The 19,282-nt window shown below is 41.4% G+C and overlaps 1 protein-coding gene across 3 annotated transcripts in view; it reads right to left on the reverse strand.

Annotated features, from left to right (window-relative positions):
• Positions 1–19,282, reverse strand: part of CNTLN (centlein) — a 168,234-nt gene that overhangs the window by 142,675 nt on the left and 6,277 nt on the right. For all 3 annotated transcript variants that reach the window (XR_014520625.1, XM_083482218.1, XM_083482217.1), the window contains exon 2: positions 10,336–10,424. Coding sequence is in view for 2 of the 3 variants with exons in the window: in XM_083482218.1 (XP_083338344.1) it covers positions 10,336–10,424 (89 nt within the window). In the remaining variant the exon portion in view is untranslated. The remainder of the gene's footprint in view (positions 1–10,335; positions 10,425–19,282) is intronic.

Genomic DNA, 19,282 nt, shown 5'->3' on the forward strand with positions numbered 1-19,282 from the left:
GTGGTCATTGCTGTTCTAAAACACTGAGTTTACTCAACACATACATACTCAATATACAATACAGAAAGACTAAAACCACACACATTTGCCTTTTATTCAGTAGATTTGGACCAGAGAGCTTTAGCAACCACATCTTTTATTCCAATAAAGATTGATATATCATCCTACACCTTTTCTTGGCTTGGTGATGTCATTGCTTTCCAAAGTATATAGCAATAGGATAAAATATTATTATTTATAAAGCACCTACAATAAGTGGAAAGAGGGCATGGAAAGAGTAAGATAATTAACTGCATTAATTAAAAATGAATGCACTGGTATACCTAGTGAACCCTGACTTAGCAACTTTTGCCATTATGAACAGGGTAACTGACAACGGTGTGTTGAAAAATGAAAGGTGATCAAAGGAGCGCCAAAAACTCCATCAACAGTTGGAATCTGTAAGCAGACAAAAAGTAGTAGATGTGGGTACAGAATCTGTACCTCACACAAAAGGGAAACCAGAAGGAAAAAAATTGAAAAGATGCACAAAGTGGGCAACCCTTGAAGAGGCACAGAAAAAGCATCCACATCTGGAGTGTATGTTGGTTTTTCATACAAGGCTTTATACAAGTCTGTTCCAAGCCCAACCTCTAGGGAACGATGCTGTTAAGTCCTCCTAAGCTTCACATACTTCAATGAGAAAGTTCTTTTTGTTTCTTCTTTTTAAACAAGAGGTGTATAAATTTTAAGAAATAAATAATAAATAAGGGTATACTTATTATTTCTTTTGAAAGAGCATGCTATGACTAGACTAATCATTTGGGGAAATAGTGTTACATAGGAGCCATAATAAATGTGATGGTCACCGGATGAACGCCTCATTGGCTTAAATTAATAATAATCCTAGAATTGTAATTTACTGCTGCAAAGTCTCTGCCATCCTATTCCTTGTAACTCCAATTTCTGGCCTATTTTGTCTCTTGCACACATGATCTCTCTCGCTTTCATAGCAAGCAGGAGGGTGCTGTAAACCTGGAGGGCAGCAGAGAAGCCCCCTATATGCAGCTGAGGTCTGTTGTACAAGTGGAACACCACAATTAGATATCACTCCCAGTGTGTAACAGGGGCACAAATGACAATTCCAAGAATGTATCTACATTCCATTAAATAAAAGGGAGAAAATTAACACCTTCTTGGGGGGGGGGGAGAGTTCCTTCGATAAGCAGCCTTTAGTAGAGTGGTGGTTGCAGTACAAACTAAGTCAGAAATGTGCAATCATTGTATATACTGTGTAAATGCTCCAATTTCTGCATACAGCGGGTGCGAGTAGATGCTGCAGCATAAATTAAAAACCTGGTATAGAATTTTATCACCAGCTCCTCCTGGTGGTATAGGATAACTTCCAATACTCATTACAGGGAAGGTCCCAGAAGAGGAGCTAAGTAATATTGCTGTATGCTTCAAGCTACTAGCATATCATTGAACCCACTGCTACATTTTAAGTATGATAAACGGGAGGAAAGGGTGGAAGCAGAGGAAAGGCTTGCTTATAAAGGTAAATGGCACAGTCGGAAAAAAATATGGTTGATTCAATTAATATACACTGTACATGCCTACAATACATTAAAAAGTGTTCGCCCAAATAAGAAAAAAACATAATTCAGGCACTGTCAAAGAGTTGATGATGATCAATGACCGAGACAAACTCCAGTTTAGCTAATTAGAACCACTGATGAGCAATAATGATGTGAGCTAAGAATATTTGCAGACTTCTTTAGGATGAAAAATGGAGTGAAGAGAGGCTGTCAATTTGTACAAGTTTTAAGCTCCAATCACTTTTCCCACGAGTACCGCCTATTTTAAATGTTTAACAGAGCTGTATTTAACCACATGGATTTTTCACAGTCAGTTTTCACCAGCCACCGAAAGCCAAAAAATCTGAGAAATTATACTAAACCATTAACTAACAATTTTCTATTGCATATGGCCCACGCTATATATTATACAACATGACAGGACCATATTTTCTGGGATTTGGCCCATTTTTAATGAGTTGTCAAAAATGAAATATTGGATACGACGAGGAAGCATTTAACTACGAATGAGGTGTGAAAATAGAACCTGCAGTTTCTAAAAAACCGCAAATATTTTCAAAGGTGCCCTGCTGAAGTTTATAAAATATTATCTTTTCTATAATAAATATGCAAAGCAGTGGTGTTGAAGAGAAATTATGGGCAGGAGGACAAATAGAGATCTGTGGTGGAAATCAATTAAACTTGTTCATAACATAAAGTGAAACACAGAGAAGTCAAAAGCTATGCTATTTCATATTACTGTAGCAAAAGTGTAAGTGATAAAAGACAGTGGCTACAACCCAACGAGGCGCCAACAAGTGTAGAAGGATTTGTTTGTAATTTCTCTCCAGAAGCCCCCTCTGAACTGAAAAGCTGCATTTTGAAATGGCAACACAATGTTTGGGTTTGTCAAAGGAGGATGCTGTAGAAAGGAGTCTGAAGGCATAGGAGACAATTTGGCTTAGGCAAAGTGAGTGTGGTCTTGAGCAATGCCTAGAAGGGTGATGGACTGGGCCCTATGTGAGCCACTCTAGGAATACAGGAAACAACCTTACGCCAAACAAGGCTTTACCTTTTGCATAGATCACAGTTTATTTAGTTGCTCGTTGCTTTTCTCACATGTACAAACAACCCCACCTTGACAACCTCAACTGCTTTGGACTGTTCATGGCACTTCCCATTCATTTCGTTGAGTCTACTCAAAACCCTGTGTTACTAGGAAACCTTCCTATTAAGATGAATGGAGGTTGTGCAGGTGAGGCTTGTGAGACCATTTAAGGATACTAGAGCTCACATATACACATATGTGTTGCTTTGACTATCCTTCTCCCACCACCGTCCACAAACAGACACAAGAAACACAAGAAACTTCCCCAGTATTTCAAAAGCAGTTTACGCCATGGCAGAATCTTGCTGATGGTGCCTCCTGGTGCAGTTTACCTTGCAGAAGTGACAATATATTTCATTCTCTCCCACAGGAAATGAAGGCTGGGAGACTCAACATTTCTCTGAACATAGGGCTTTGGAAGAAAGCCTTCAGCACTTCCTGAACAGGAAGGGTGGGGGAGACAGTGAAACTGGTTGTGTTCCCTCCATCCATAATCTCACCCCACTTCAGTGACTCTGCCAGCATGGTGGGGCTTTTGTGGCATCAGCGCCTCAGCCAGGAGGTCTCAAGTATAGGGTTGCATCTAAACCTCAATACACGTTAAGATGTGTGAAAAATGGAAAACGTGAGACTGCCAAACCAAATTTTACATGCAGTTTTTGTTTTATTTAACAACCTAGAAAGCCTAATTTGCAAAGTATTAAAATATCTGAGTCTCCATATCAATTATTTTTATAATGAAAACATTTAAAGAACATATGATCAATATAAATTACATTTTTCTAACACTGCTTAATTTAAAATTAAGTAACTGCTTATCTGATTATGTCTTTGCTCTATGCATTATTTCACTACATATTGCTTTGTCTACTAGAGAAGCTTGATTCAAGGAAACAAATTGTCTTGTACTTGTAAACTGAATGACTAAAATCAATCATGATTTTTATAGCTATGAACACAGATGACTCTTTATGCATTCCTGTACATTGTGGAGGTTATGGCTTAAAGTACTAAGCTGAACACTTTAAGTATCATATTTCTTTCTTAATTTTGAAAGCATCTTATCATATAAAATGCACAAGTTTCTTACAGTGCTCAAAATATCAGCACTTCAGAACAGACTGGTCTAACATCTGCACATCACCAGGGTTTCCCCCAAGGATTTTTAAATGATGCCTGCCTGTGCTGAATAAAGTGCTAACTTGCACCTTGCATTTCAAACTGTGTCCTGAGCAGCCATCCAGTTGGTACAACACCAGCTGAATTCCCATAGGCCACTGTTCACTCAGGCTTGACTGCAATTATCATGTCAATATTTTGTGCTCCGATATGCAGATATGCACACATGCAAGCTGCGTAATACTTTCTTCTCCATGGAATGTTGACTTATGTTCAATGTTCTGAGAATTTTTAATGAAACAGGGTATTAAACTTTCATCAGTTGTGGACAATCACAATTATTTGACCTTAGAGGCAAAGGTTATACACCTCGACACTCCACTATTCTTTTCTGCGTGCCAGTCAGTGATGCCATGATCTGGCTAAAAACAAAATCCTTGTTTTAAAACCTTTGCTTCTATATGTTCACTTAAGAAAATATTAATCAGCTTACATTAAAGGTTATAGAGTGAGAAAGACCAGGCATTTACATTTTGTTTTACTCCAATCCACATCTATAGCATAATCTTATAGTTTAAATGAGTGCCCATATGCTAAGCGGTCTATGACGGTACTCTGTATGCCTTGATTAACTGAGGAAGGAAGCTGATAAATGACAAAGTTGCATTGATTGAATTACTCTGTCTATTGGCAGTATAATCAATGAGCATTGCTAAATGATTTAATGCAAACAAGTTCATTTGATATTGCCACCAGAAGATCAGATATAAATCACTTGATGTTTAAATCCTGCCATGGTGTTATATTTCCCCTCTAAATAGAACACTGAGAAGGCTGTACAGACAATGTAACACACAGCCTCAACTCAACGGGGAAAAAACATTATGGTTTATTCCACCTTCACCAGTCTGGGCCCAACTGTTGTAGTCCATGCTGGACATAATCCACAATCCCTAGAGGAAGCTGACACTTGAAACCAACATAAATGCCCTGCTCATGAATTTAAACATGTAGTTACAAGATTGGCATTATTCCGTAACAGACTGGAAACCCAACAGACCAAGTAGTTTTAAAACAGATTCCGGTTGCTTAGATCTTTACCCATATGTAAGTGAAGGAACAAAAATTTATTTTATAACTTATAACTGAAACAGAGTAAAGCTTCACACATTTCTTTAATAAACGGAAGCACATTAGATGCACAGGGCAATCTCTGCAAGCTGTCTGGATAAAGGAACTTTTTAAAAAGCAGGGTGGGGGGAACCAAGATATGAATAGCAGGATGTCACTGCACAACTTTAAGAATATTTGCTCTAGTATTTGGCTTAAGAATATGTAGTTAAATTCATTAAATTATTGCTCTGCCCTCAGAGTTTTTTAGTTTTTGGTTTTTTTAGAGGGGAGTTGGCCTTACATGGCAAAATCTCCATTCTGATCCAGAATAAAGAAATTTGTTACTTGGGGATATTCTGATTTAAGGCATTTGCTCACCCAAGTGACTGAAACACAGAATGAACCATGTGTAAGCCAGAGGAAGACATGTCTCCTCCAGCTGTTATGAAACAGCAGAAGTTGATTATTAGGTCCTTTTTCGTATACGGCATTAAAATGGCCACTCCCAACAGGACCAATGTCATTTTATAGAAGGTTTGGAAACTTATTGGACATCATTGACCCTTGCACTCTTTGTCACTGTGGTAACTTATGTGCATGAGTTTGCAGGATAATTCTCTGGCCTTGTCTTCAAAGTAATTTTTTTCTTCTTCAATTCATTTCTATACCGCTTTCTATTTTTTTAAAAGAAAATCTCCAGGTGGTCTACAACCGACATTAAAACATCAAATAAAACAATCCACGAAAAAAACCACACACAAAAGAAATACAATACAAAGTATACATTCAAAGCAATATAATTAACAGGAAACAAAAATATTATCTTAAAAAGTCAGGGTTGTTTGTTTTTACAAACATCAGGAATAATTTTCTGATGGCAAGAGTTGTTCAACAGGGGAACAGACTCCCTTGGAAGGTGGTCGCCTCTGCTTCCTTGGAGGTTCTAAAGCAGAGGTTAGATTGCCATCCATCACAGCTGCTTTAGTTGAGATTCCTGCTTTGTAGAGGGTTAGACTAGATTGCCCTCAGGCTCCCTTACAATTCTACGAAGATTCTATGAAAAGGAAGCAGAACCCCCACCCCAAGTCCTAGTAGGACCAGGGTCTGCTAGCAAAAACTATATATGTGGGTCATGCTTTCCATCTGCTTCTGATTGGAGATTTGTCACACAAGTCAAAAACCATTGCTTATAGGCACCTGGCATATCATCCGGACACAGAAATCACCTAACCACACAGCCTCCATCTTCCCAGGATTCATACACATTCAGACCAGCACTGCATTTGGAACTTAGTCCAGAGCTTCCACAGTGTCTTCTGATTCACATGTTACAAAGTAGTAGAGTTGCAGGTCACCAGTGTAACCATGGCTGTGCGCTCCAAAATGTCTAGTGACAGCTCCCCAGTGTCTCCATGTAGCTGTTAAATAGCATTGGAGTGAATGCCCTACAGAACCCCATAGCACAGTTGCCATGGGTCAACAAGCACTCCTTCCCCCAATCCTATTCTCTAGACTCAGTTGTGCAAGTAGGAATGGGATGACTGTATTACAGTGTCTCTACGCACCATCCTACACAGCCAATCCAGAAGCTGCTGAGAGACCGGGTAAAAGTAACAGGGTTGCATTCCGATTGGCTTTCTCCCAATGCAGCTCATTCATCCAGGCAATGGAAGCTCGTTTACTCCCCAAACCAGGCCTAAACCCAGACTGAAATGAATCTAGATAATCAGGGTCATACAGGAACACTTGCAGTCGCTCTCATAGCTGTCTACTTACAGATTTGAAAATAAGGGACCAGCAGCCTCGAAAATAAGGGATCAGCAGCCAAAATAAGAGATTTTGCTATTGTAAAGAGTTACATACATTGGTAGGATTGACAGATGCTGTCAATCCGTCATGAGGGAGTTGCAGTGCCGCAGCGGCCGCTGAAGCGCCGCCCTTCTGCGTCCCTCCCCATCCCCTCCTCTTCCTCCTCCCTCAGGCCGCCTCCTCAGCTGCCACCACCACTGCTGCCTCCGGGCTCGTGGACAGTGTGGGCGAGAGTCTCTCTCCCTCCCCCCTCTCTCAGGCGGGGAAGGGTGGATGGAACTCCTCTCGCCAGGACGACGGCGCCAGCGCACGCTCTCTCTTGCAGCGGAGGACCCAGAGCCACTGCTTCCCTCCTTAGCCGGGCGAGCATGAAACCCAGGAAATTTAAGGGACATCATCAATAAGGGACAGCAGTGGGACACGGCGCTGGGATAAGGGAGTTTCCCGCCAAATAAGGGACGGTTGACAGCTATGCGCTCTGCCACCACCTTTTGCACCGTGCTCTTGTGCAGGCATAGGCAAACTCCGGCCCACCAGGTGTTTGGGACTACAACTCCCATCATCTCCGACCACTGGCCCTGTTAGCTAGGGATGGTGGGGATTGTAGTCCCAAACATCTGAAGGGCCAGAGTTTGCCTATGCCTGCTCTTGTGCTTTCACACTGGCATCTGGGTAGGCACTGTGAGAAAAGGATGCTGGACAAGATGGGCCACTGCCCTGATCCAGCAGGCTCTTCTTCTGTTCTTACAACCATTGGGTCCAGGTGGGTCACACCACCACCTCTATAAGGGCAGCTGGCACCTCCCCATCACACAACGGCATGTTCATAACACCCTGGGCACCCTCCTCCAGCTAGCTTTAACCAGCCCAGGAAGGGCGGGTACCAGGGGAACATATGGTCATATGGATTGCTTCAATTATCCTGTCCACTTTCTCACTTATTAAAATATGCTGGGTTTGTGGGAAAACATTGATAAAAGGTATTCAAAAATAGCTTAAAAGTTAATTTCAAAACTCCGTACAGTTGGCTTGCTCCTTCTAGAAACATTTACAGAGCAACAGAAGCATTTCCAGGTATTTACCTGATAAACACAGGTATTCAAAATTACTGATTAAGTGTTTATTTGTGCTTAATTTTATTAAAAAAAAGTTTCAAAAGGCATATGAACTAGAAATAGCATACCCCCTTTTTTTTTTTTACATAATTCAGAGATCAATAGTATTTAAAGTAGTTGGAAAGTACACTAACATGGATATACTTTTACAATGGCTTGTTTGAAAATACCTGGAGGCTTTAACATATCCCAAAGGCTTTTCTCATTTGCACAGTAAAGATATTTTTTGTTTGTACCTGAATATTAAAACAGAGAATGTTGTTACAGTCACCAGATAAGAACTGCAACGAATGCTGAAAAGTGAAATCTATTTTGTGTATCTCAGGAATCAACGCTACAGACAATGAGGTTCCAGTTTCATTTTGAAATTTTTAGGGCAGTTCAATCCCTATTTGGGAACATGAAAGAATTCTGAAAAGGAAAAAGTTACTTTCTTCAGTTGCAAAATATTTCCACATCAAACCAGTACAAAGGTATAATTCCCCAAAAGATTTTTCAACTGCACAGCTTAATTATCATAGTCTCATAAAAATGGATATTTAAAAGTGTTGCAAATAAAAGTCTACTGAAATATTAATTGGTTAAATAAAAACAATTAGACTAAATAAAGAATGCCTTAAAAAGACAGGCCTTTTTTTGGTGGTGACCCTCTCAGGTATGGAAACATTAATATAGGGCCAAAAAAAATCCTAATCATTAGGAACAAAATTGAAAACAAAAGTGACAAGGCTCATGATTGTTAGAGGGAGGTAAACCAGTATGCTGGTTCAGACAATGTGCAAACCAAACTGTGGTTCAGCTCAGTGGAGTGCAGCAGAAGAGAGACCAGGGATGAGCAAAGCAGCCATAACCTCTACTCTCAGAGCCCATACATTTGAATTAAGCTATGGTCTGGTTTAGCATGATGTGTGAAGCAGGCCAATGACTGGCCCAAATTCACCCCATAAGATTCACAGTTCAGTGGGATTTTGATCTCAGATTTGCCTAGTCCTAGTCCCACACTTTAACAACTATACCTTATTGCTTCTCATATTATTTCTTCACTCAGGAGAAAAATGACTATATGGTTTCAACAATTAAGGTCCATATATTTAACAAGCAAGTTAGAGGTTTATTTATTTATTTATTTTTAAATCACTATTCCAGCATCTCAGAAAGTGGCATTCTTAAATCATTTTAATGATGGTGGTGGTATTTATTTATATCCTGCCTTGTTCCCTGATGGGAATCAAGGCGGCTTACACATAAAAATAAGATCCACTAAAAACAAGGGGGGAAATCATTAAAAAATGATTATTAACAGAATTAAATCTCTCTCTCTCTCTCTCTCTCTCTATATATATATAATTACTAAAACCATACTAGATGACACTTGGGATTCATTCCAACTCTACAGTTCTATGGTTCTATAATAAGAATAATATTGTTTTAAAACCAACTTTTCTCACTTATAATTTTTTTATAACAAAATATCAAAAGATGAATGCTATGGATACAACATTTATCTGATTGATAGGCTAGTATAAATCAGGTCAAAACTTTCTGATCAACTGAAAAAATAATCAGGCAGAAGATAGATAGATAGATAGATGATAGATAGATGATAGATAGATAGATAGATGATAGATAGATAGATAAATAGATGATAGATACACACACACACACACACACACACTGCAAATGGCAAGTGTCATCAAAAAGTATTCACCCTTCGCTTACACAATAGGAGTGCTTCTTCTAAGATGAGATAGTAGAATGATGCCTGCTGTGAGAGATACATGCATCATCTTACCTTCACCCCACAACTGATTTCTGTCTTTAGACCGATTGTTCATCATATGCAAATTCAATTTAATTCATCAATCAACTAATGCTCATGCAATTAATGGACTAAGATTCCTTTAACCAAATGGCAGCCCTAAATATAACTAGGCCTGTCACCTTCAATAAGTCAGCACTGATCTCCTGAATACATGGAGAACGGAGTTATTCAACTGTATTGTAGGACATCAATTCTGCCCTCTCTGTATGGCCAGCTACCTAGGGCAAACCCTTGTGATCTTAAACAGATTCCTCATATCTGAGAAAGGAATGGTATGTTCAGGCCTGAATAGGCAATATCTAAAATAAAGGGCAGCCAGACACAGCATCCCTGCATGCATGAGCCCAGACCTTCCTGTGTTGAACATGAAAAGTCTGAAGCAGGCTTTTACTCACATTCATTTAAATGGGACTATAACTCTCCATCCAGTGGGAGACTCTGCTTTATCAATGTCTCAAACTGTGCAGAGTTTTACCAGTATTCAAGCGAATCTAGGCAAAATCTCCTTTCCTGCTCTACATGGGAAGGTCAATGTTAATGTGAATGAGGATGAATGAACACGGGGATGTTGTGGCTGGGGCTTGCATGTGCACCCTGTTATCACTTTTAAGCACTGCATGTTCAGGCGAACACTTGAACATGACTATAATTTAAAAAGAAAACAACACAAAGAGAAAAATTGCCCATACTCACCTTTCGACAACCATACTGACTGCTTGGGTCAGATCTGGGTTTGCGACCTGAAGACGTTTCCATAAAGACCACACAAATTCTTTATCAGCCTAATAATACAAACAGAAAATGAAAGCATGAAACATGTTGACACTACATTATAAGCCGTACAAAACCTCTACTACACACAGGTCCCGCTTACTAAACACAATGTGTTCCTGGAAATAATTCATTGTGTGAGCATTCACATATCAAGTCCATGGTTTCCATTGATTCCTATGGGAACATTTCTAATCAAGGGTTTGTCCGATCTCCCCCTGCCCCACTCCAGTTTCTTCATCCCCATCATTTCAGTTCCCTACATCATTTGCTGAACTCATCCCACTTCTTTTAACCAGTCTATCTCCTAAGAGTCTTTTTATTTTTAAAAAAGAGGCATTTAAAGAACTTACAAGGTAGCCAGATGTAGAAAAGCTACACCTGCTGAAATTCCCTCTTAAATACAAAGGCTAAAGGTCTGTCTGCTTTTGTGGTCGGCCACCATACTCTGCCTGCCCAGCATTTCAGCTTACTTCATCCCCAACAATAAATATCATTTCTTAGAATCACAGACATCCTAAGGATTCTAAGTTCTAATGGCTGGGAACTCAGGAAGGCAAGCAACAGGGCACATCAAGCCAGTGTGCTATAGTGGTTAAGAGCAGTGGACTTGTAATCTGGTGAACCGGGTTCGCTTCCCCACTCCTCCACATGCAGCTGCTGGGTGACCTTGGGCTAGTCACACTTCTCTGAAGTATCTCAGCCTCACTCACCTCACAGAGTGTTTGTTGTGAGGGAGGAAGGGAAGGATATCATTAGCCACTTTGAGATTCTTTAGGGTAGTGATAAAGCGGGATATCAAATCCAAACTCTTCTTCCTCTTCTTTATATGTAGAGGGCACGAAAAATTTGAATATCTGAACTTCGTTCCAACTGAAAATACCCAAAACGTTTGCTATTAAATATTCTTAATATTATAAGAAGCATTTGGCCTAATAGAAGTAGCAATATTAGCTTGCAATTGTTCAGAATAAAACATCGTAAAGGCTTTTCATAAAATTCCTTGCACAATTAGCCATCTTGGTAAGATGGCTCTCTAAACGGTTTTGAGAGCCAACTAATTTTTTTCTGAAGCAAGAAAAAACCTCCCGTCTGAAATTGGCACAGCAGCCCAGCTCTACAGCTGTCAATGCCTGGGATATATCAATCTTCAATGTACCCAAGGACTGTTCTGTCTACCCTGCGTATGTTAACGGCACAGAGAGGTCAGCTGAGGTGTACCTTGAGCAGCTGAGAACTTATCTGTGCAGGACAGAACACAGATGTCATTCGGAAGTTCCCTCAAATTTCCTCATTAAAAATAAAATTACCCACACTACCACTGTGTGTCAGAAAGAGAAGCTGCTCACTTTGGGAATGTGAGTGCAGGCTGAAAAGAGAGATGTATAAAACATAAATATTTAGAGTGCTTTGGGAACTATATTGAAAGTGAGATGCTCTTCCCAGTGCAGCAAAGCATCTGCAATGATTGCAGGTCAGGCCTCGCACTGGAAAAGTGACAGTTATGAAAGAGAGAGACAATGGGATTGTGCTTCAGTCAAGAGTGAAAATAATTATACCTCATCATCGTCATGTTAGCAGACATATGGAAATGCAGAACAACCCAGCCTCTGATCCCTGCTACTATTGAATATGGTCGTGTCATAATAGGAACAGAGCAGATCCCTACATGCAATATTCAGACATATACCTTCCCTCCCGCCCCACAAAAAGCCCATATGTTATGAAAAGGTAAAAACATCAACATTTATTTAAGACTTCAGTTTAGTACTGTAGGACTATTCAGCCCTCAGCATTTGAGCTCTGGCCTTGAAAACATTTCAGGAGATGCTCACCCTAGACACACATTTTCCACACTTCAGATAGCCGACACAAATTCTTCTCGTAAATTAAAACTGGAACACTGTACTCTTTCAGTTGAAAAGATTTTGAGTGTCAGCACCGGAATGACTCGCCTTCAGAGAACTACACACATGCATGCAACACAAACATGTTTCTGTGGTGATCCCTATTCTGAGTGGGCCTCTTGCAAGAACAGGTCCAATCTACTGTGTCCAATCACACCAAAGGAGGATGTGAGAAGAGGCCTGCTATAAGGACAAAGGCCCATCTAGTCCAGCATCCCGTCTTGCAGTGGTCAACCTGATGCCCAGAGACCTTGCAAGCAGCACATAAGTGCAGCAGCTCTCTCCCTACTTTTGCTGCCCAGCCTCTGGCAGTGGAGGCAGAACACAGGCACTATGGCTAGCAACCTCATCCTCCATGAATGTGTCTAATCTTCTTTTAAAGCCACCCAAGTCAGTGGCCATCACTGCTGTTTTTTTAAAAAAATATATAAAAATTTATTGATATAAACACATACAAAATACTGTAAAAGTAGTAAGTGTAACCAAAATAAATACATGCAGATAGAAAAAATAAAATGAGGTGGAACAGGGGGTTTAGTGGGCTGTTCAACTGAGTTAACATAGGGAAAAAAGGCTTATACCATGTTGGGGGGGGAAATATCTGCTTTTAATGAACCGTTATGGACTCTCTGTTTGTGTGTCAAATATTCTGGCAGTGCAATGTCCCATACTTGTGCTAGCCACTTCTCTTGGGAAGGAGTTGGACTTCCAATGGGAGGTCACCAACAATCTGGCTGAAGCAAGAAGCATAAATACAAGAGGTTTGTGCTACTTCTCACAGGAGCAAATTCCCTAGTTTAGCTATGAACTGTGTGAAGAAGTACTTTCTTTTGCCTGTCCCAAATCTTCCAACATTTAGCTTCATTGGGTGGTACCAAGTTCCATTGTTACAAGACAGGAAGAAAAACTTCAGGTGTTTTTTCCCTCTCTCAGGAAACTGAGATGAGGCAAAAATTAGCCACTGGCTGTAAGGAGGGGGGCCAGAACAGAGATGGGAAATCTTGGGTCTGCCGGCAAATGCAGCCCTCAAGCCCTCTCTCTCCAGCTCTTGGGATTCTCCCCAGCCCGTGGCTCAATTGACAAACCATGAGCCTTCTCCACAGGCTACAAATCACAACATCCCCCTCCTTGAATCCTTCTACCTGGCTGGAATGTGTCCCTGTATTATGAAGCTCTCTGGTAAAGAAGGCAAAACTTGCTGTTTTCCTTTTACATCCATAATTCAATGGTGATCAAATATTCAATCTCTGGAAAGCCCCTGCTTCCATTCAGTACAGTGCAATTGTTCTTAGTTTTTGTTACTTTGAATTTCCTGGCATGTTCTGTATTTTGTACATTTGTACATCAAATGTTCTCTATTTTTATGTTTTGAATGTCTGCTGTAAGCCGCTTTGGGCACAGCTCATTGTAGAAAAGTGGTGTATAAGTGAAACAGACTGATCCATCCTCACTGTATACATTGCAGCAGCCTTTGGCTATAAGCAATAAACTTGACTGGCTGACTGACTGACTGACCCATCCATCTTGCCTATCTGAATGAAGAAATGGAAACGTGTGAGAAAATCTCTTCGTTTCACCTGGAATGTAGCCTACAGTACAAAGAGTCACATCAACTGATCTGTTCACTTTTGCCTCTTGCCCCACCAACCCTTCGAAGGTTCCCCAGGAGGGAATGCAGCTTCTCACCTTGGTGAAGTTGGCTGCTATTTATTCACTTACTTCCAGCAGCACAAAAATCCCTCGGCCTGGCACAAAGTTTTGGAGCTACTGATCTAGACCAACTGAAAAGCACACAGAGTCATGGCTATGGTGAATAACATTCTAAAATTAAATGCAGCTCAGAAGCACACTATTCTATCAATTTCCATTATTCCTGAACACACATACACACACTACTACTATTTTCCTACAAGAAAAATGTGAACTGTTCTGATACCCTCTCATCAATCCGGTTTCCTGGTGTGCTAATTGAGCCAGAAGCAGAATACTGATACCTCTATTCACATAGAGACACTTCAGAAGCAGAAAGTATTATTTACATTAATATCATGCCCACACTTATTCTACTGAGGATGCCAAAGGTCTCGGGAGGCAACCCTTACACACAAACACTCAGCCATGAGCTCCCTCCAGGCCCCTTGTTTTCCTAAGGTCAAAGCATCCAGCTCCCTTCATTTTTCTTTAATTTGCAGCTGCTAAGCACGAAACCTAAGCACCAAAGCCTCCCAGGAGCAGCATGGAGACCTTCAACAAGAGCAGTCTCTTTCAGGGGCATGCAGGCAACACTCTATCCCAGAGCCAGCGTTAGTCCCAGGCACATAGCCCAAGACATACCCAAATAAACTAAAATTCCTGACCAAGTTACAGTCAATGATATTCCAAGATACGCAGGAGTGAAATCCAACTGGTGTCCTCAGGCTCACAGAAGTTATTTTCATCCAGCAAGTTATTCATTGGTTTATTCCATTTCTGTCCTAGCCTTCCTCTAGGGCAGCTCTGCTAACACTTCCTGGTGTCAGGTGTGCGTGCAGGAGCCAGGCCCTGTGACCGGTAGGGCTTCGCAGGACTGGGGCCTTCCTAAGTTTGTTCTGAAGAGGCAAGTCGCGGCCGCACAGGTGAGGCCAGTTGGTAACTCACTGCACCTGGTGGCAAGAGCCGGGAAGGGATATAAGGTCAGCATTTCCCTTCAGCAATTTTGCCACAGCAACACGTTCCCTGCCTTCTTGCGCCTTGATACTCGGACCCCTGCCTTCATGACTCCTTGCTCCTTGATCCTCAGACCCCTGCCTTCATGACTCCTTGCTTCTTGACCCTTGGCTTCGTGGCTCCCAGCTCTCTGACCCTTGGACCCTTGGCTTCCCAACTCCAGGCTTCTGGACTCCCGTTCCTCCTCCCACCTCGCCATTTTGCCCCCGTTCCTGACATCACCAGCCGGGACCTCAATCGCCCATGAACTGGACCGTGACACCTGGAACCCCCTGAAGGTTGACTGACACGCCAGCATAGGATGGAAGGCAGTGGTGGGGCTGCAAGGGGAATGGCAGAAAATGCCTCCCTTCCTCTTCTGTTAGTGGAGGTGTCTGCTGTATCCAAATCCTTCCATGAGCTTAAGGATACCAGCTGGAATCCACCCAAGGTTTGTGAGCCATGCCCAGAACTCCATAAAAACATAACAGCTGGATCAGACCAAATGCCTGTCTAGTCTAGTACTCACAGTGGCCACCCAGATGCCACATGTGGGGCATGAGTGCAATAGCACTCTCCCCGCGTTTGAAATTCAGCAGCCGCCAGGCATATTTTGCACCTGGATATCGGCCAATTGCAACCAAGATGCCCGGGTGCCGGGTTCCACCATTTGGTGGAAATGTTAGAAACTGGGATAGAAAAGCTAGGCGACAAATGGCTTTTGGGACCTGGGTTGTGGGCGCCAAAACAGACTGTCTAGTCGCCATTTGGGGGGGGGGGCAGTTTGCAACACTTTTTATTTTTTATTTCGATTAGCATGAATTAATAGACAGTTCACCTAAATGACACATTGTTGATATCACATTTTAACAGAAATTGTTAATAAATGTCTAATTTGGTGTTTGCAATAAAAATATTGGTACCATACTTCAGTTTTCAAAACACTTTTTGTTGTTAAACTCTTTAACATATTGTCTGTCCTTAACATATACTTTGAGGCTTCAAAGCACATACTTTTCAGGAATACCCGAGTGTCTGCCAGGCGCAGAAAATGGCACCCACTTTTTAACGTGCACACAAATGGAGGATCTTTAGGTGCAAAATATGCCTGGCACCCTGCTAATTTCGAACCCTGTCTGGAGGTGCATGCCTGGAGATCAATAGATCTTGGCTGTTTTCACATACGAGCAGCACATCCTGTAGAATTCTATCCATTATATTTTATCTGCACAATCAGAACGAATTTGCAAGCCATCTGACCTAAACTGGCAACTAGGCATTCCATTTTTGCAACTGCAACCCTGGTTTAAGGAGCCATTTGGCACCTATCTTGTATATCTGAGTTTCTAACATTGCACTCTCCTGGAAATCCAGCCACGACTTTAAGATTCACTGCAAATAGGCAGGGAATTCTTGGCTGCACAGAACAAATCTCCAGGGGAAGATGGAAAACTTGCAAAGTCCTGGTATCCGGGCTGGCCAACTGAATCAGGCTGTATTTTGTTGCCCTTTTTCCTGACCTGATCCCAGAAAAAAGTGAGGACCAGGCTAAGGGACCATCTCAGTGTAACTTATCTTATTGATTTATTTTAACAATTTATAACCCACCTTTTCTTTTTTTAAAAAAAATAGTCCAAGACAGCTCATCTAAAGCAATATTTTAAAAATAATATTATTACAGCCAGTTCATATTGCTGCAAATCTCTTAGATCCAAGATTCAAACGTAGCATGTTAATTAAGACAGCACTACTACTATGCTTGACTGGATTACTAAACAAACAGAGCTCTTAGGACTTGATCTTGAAAAAGCATTTTCAAATGCTGCAGAATAAAGAACACTTTCAAGTATTTACTTCAGGAGAGCTAGCCAGGAATTTGGCAAACACATTGCCCCTGCAACATAGCTGCAAGGTTTGCTCAACACAGCTTGATTCCTCTTGCTTCTCACTTGCCTCACTGAGTGAAAGAAACTGATGAAGATTTGAAAAAATACACCAATAATTGAAACAAGCCACCTGTGAAAGAGCTGAGAAGCACATTTCAGTTCATGTAAATCTTCCATTCTAAAGTCTATGAAGCTTCAAGTAAATGCTCAGGGCCACAAGCAAGTACATCTTTCAGACTGGTTCTTGTTAGAAAAATAGATGAGCGAGGGAGTGGAAGATATGTTCAACAAGGCTTGGGATAGTTTGTGGAGAATAAGGCTATCCATAGCTACTGACCATGATGCCTATACTTCTGAATACCAGTGGTTGGAAATCAAGCAAGGGGAGTATGCTGTTGAGCTCAGGCCCTGCTTACAGACCTCCTGGGGGCACCTTGTTGAACACCATGAGAACCTGCTGCTGGACTCGGGGGGCCACAGGCTATTCTTATACAGCCACCCTCCCACTGATGCACGTTCTACTCACTCGTGACCGTGTATATGCACGGCATCAGGAAATACTTCAAACCTGGAAATGGTGAGAGAGCTGGAGAGTCCTCATAGCTCATGAGAAGACCCTCCCTGGAGCCCAAAGAGGACGCTGGTGAGGGCGGATGAAGCCCCAAGGAGACCAGAGGCACAGGGGGGCTTGTTTACGCTGCTCAGCCTCCCTGCCTAACAGATGATGTGCAGGGTAGTGCAGCAGCAGCAGCAACCGCTTTCCCACGCATCTTCCACCCTCCTGCCGGCCCCAGAGCTCCAATTCTAGTTGCACATATTTTTGGATACAGTATTTTTGATATGGATTGAAGAAAGCGTGACAGAGAGAGCATTTAAAACATGTTTAGAGGGTGCTGCCAACTTTACGCAATTTCACTTATGTGCGTGGGGGCCCGGAACTTAACCCCTGTGTAAGTGGGAAATGGCCTGTGTTTTGATTTGGTCTGGACAAAACACTAAGCCATAGTTTGTAGTTTATCTGCACAAGGCTCACATTCATTCACTTCCCCTTCTCCTCTCCTCCTCTGGCACAGCAGCAAGGACACCAGAACATGGGCCATAGGCCCATTTAATCCAGCAAGCATCCTATTCTCAAAAGTGGCCAAAAAGAAACTTGTGGGATGCTTTTAATTCTGTTGTGAATTAACAGTGGATTATTGTCATGTCTGGATCAAAACTATGCTAAGACTCTACTATAGCTTAGAGAAATATGTTACACCATGGTTTGAGGTTGTTGTCCCCCCCCCCCAAAAAAAATCATAGCTAAAATTAACCAAAGTTGCCCTAGTGCTTCCACACACTGGCAGGGCCTGCCCATATCTTGGATCTTGGGTCTGCAAGCTATCAGCTGGGCTGACCCAGATTAGGGCACTTACTGGGATATGTTTTGGGGTTGTCATTTTGTTTCTATTTTCTTGAGAGTTCACTTTAGCCATTAAGATAGGCTATAAATTTTTGAATAAAGATGTGGATTGTACCCTCAATGAGTTACTGTTTCAGAGAACTCAGCATGAACAAATGAAACCTAGTGAAAAAATACCGGTACATAGAATACCAAAATTACATACATCCCTATGGGTTAACACAGCTATCTTCTAGGTGAGCAAAACTTGAGAAATCAGGATTTCTGCATTTGATCATTGGTTCAGGGAATGGAGTGCATTCTAACGGTCAGAACATCCATTGGACTGATGGGAATCTTTTATTGTTCCTTGCTTCCTAATGATGCTCAGCATTTGCATAGTGTTCATCTGTCTGTAAATTTCAAAGCGGTTTTCAATGTAGAATTTCTGTGAAATCCCAGGATACAGATAGCCTAGCCAAACAGATATACTTGGCACATTCTTTTGAGAGTTGATGTGGCTAAATAGAGAAAATTTAACTGTTAAGCACTCTGTAGCTGATTGCAGTGTTGGAACATCATTTATCAGACAACTAACTCAAGAGGAAGAAAATCTGCATTAGCATCTATAGAGAGCCACAGCTTTGGTGATAAGCCACTGATAGAACCACTGATAAGCCTCATAGATCTCAATCCACCATAGCTGCAAAACCTAGGGTCAAAGACAATGATCACTTTAGGAACTATGTGAAACAATCCCTTGGGCTACAAGCATAACGTACTTAGATTGTGCAAAATAATGGATGATACTCAATTGCACAACAAACTTCTGCTCAAGCAAACAGGGCTTCCTTTTCCTTTTCCCCTCTTGTAGCACCCAAATTCTGCTCTAGAGCATTGGGGTATTTTCTGGATGGGGGAGAAAGCATCAATAGGAAGAGAGGGATATAAGATATAAGATAACGCTCATCGTTATCTTATAACAATAGAATTAGAAACTCAGAAAATAA

This window comes from Podarcis liolepis (genome assembly GCF_965112155.1).
Source record: "Podarcis liolepis genome assembly, chromosome: 17".
In the NCBI taxonomy this organism is placed as follows: domain Eukaryota; kingdom Metazoa; phylum Chordata; class Lepidosauria; order Squamata; family Lacertidae; genus Podarcis; species Podarcis liolepis.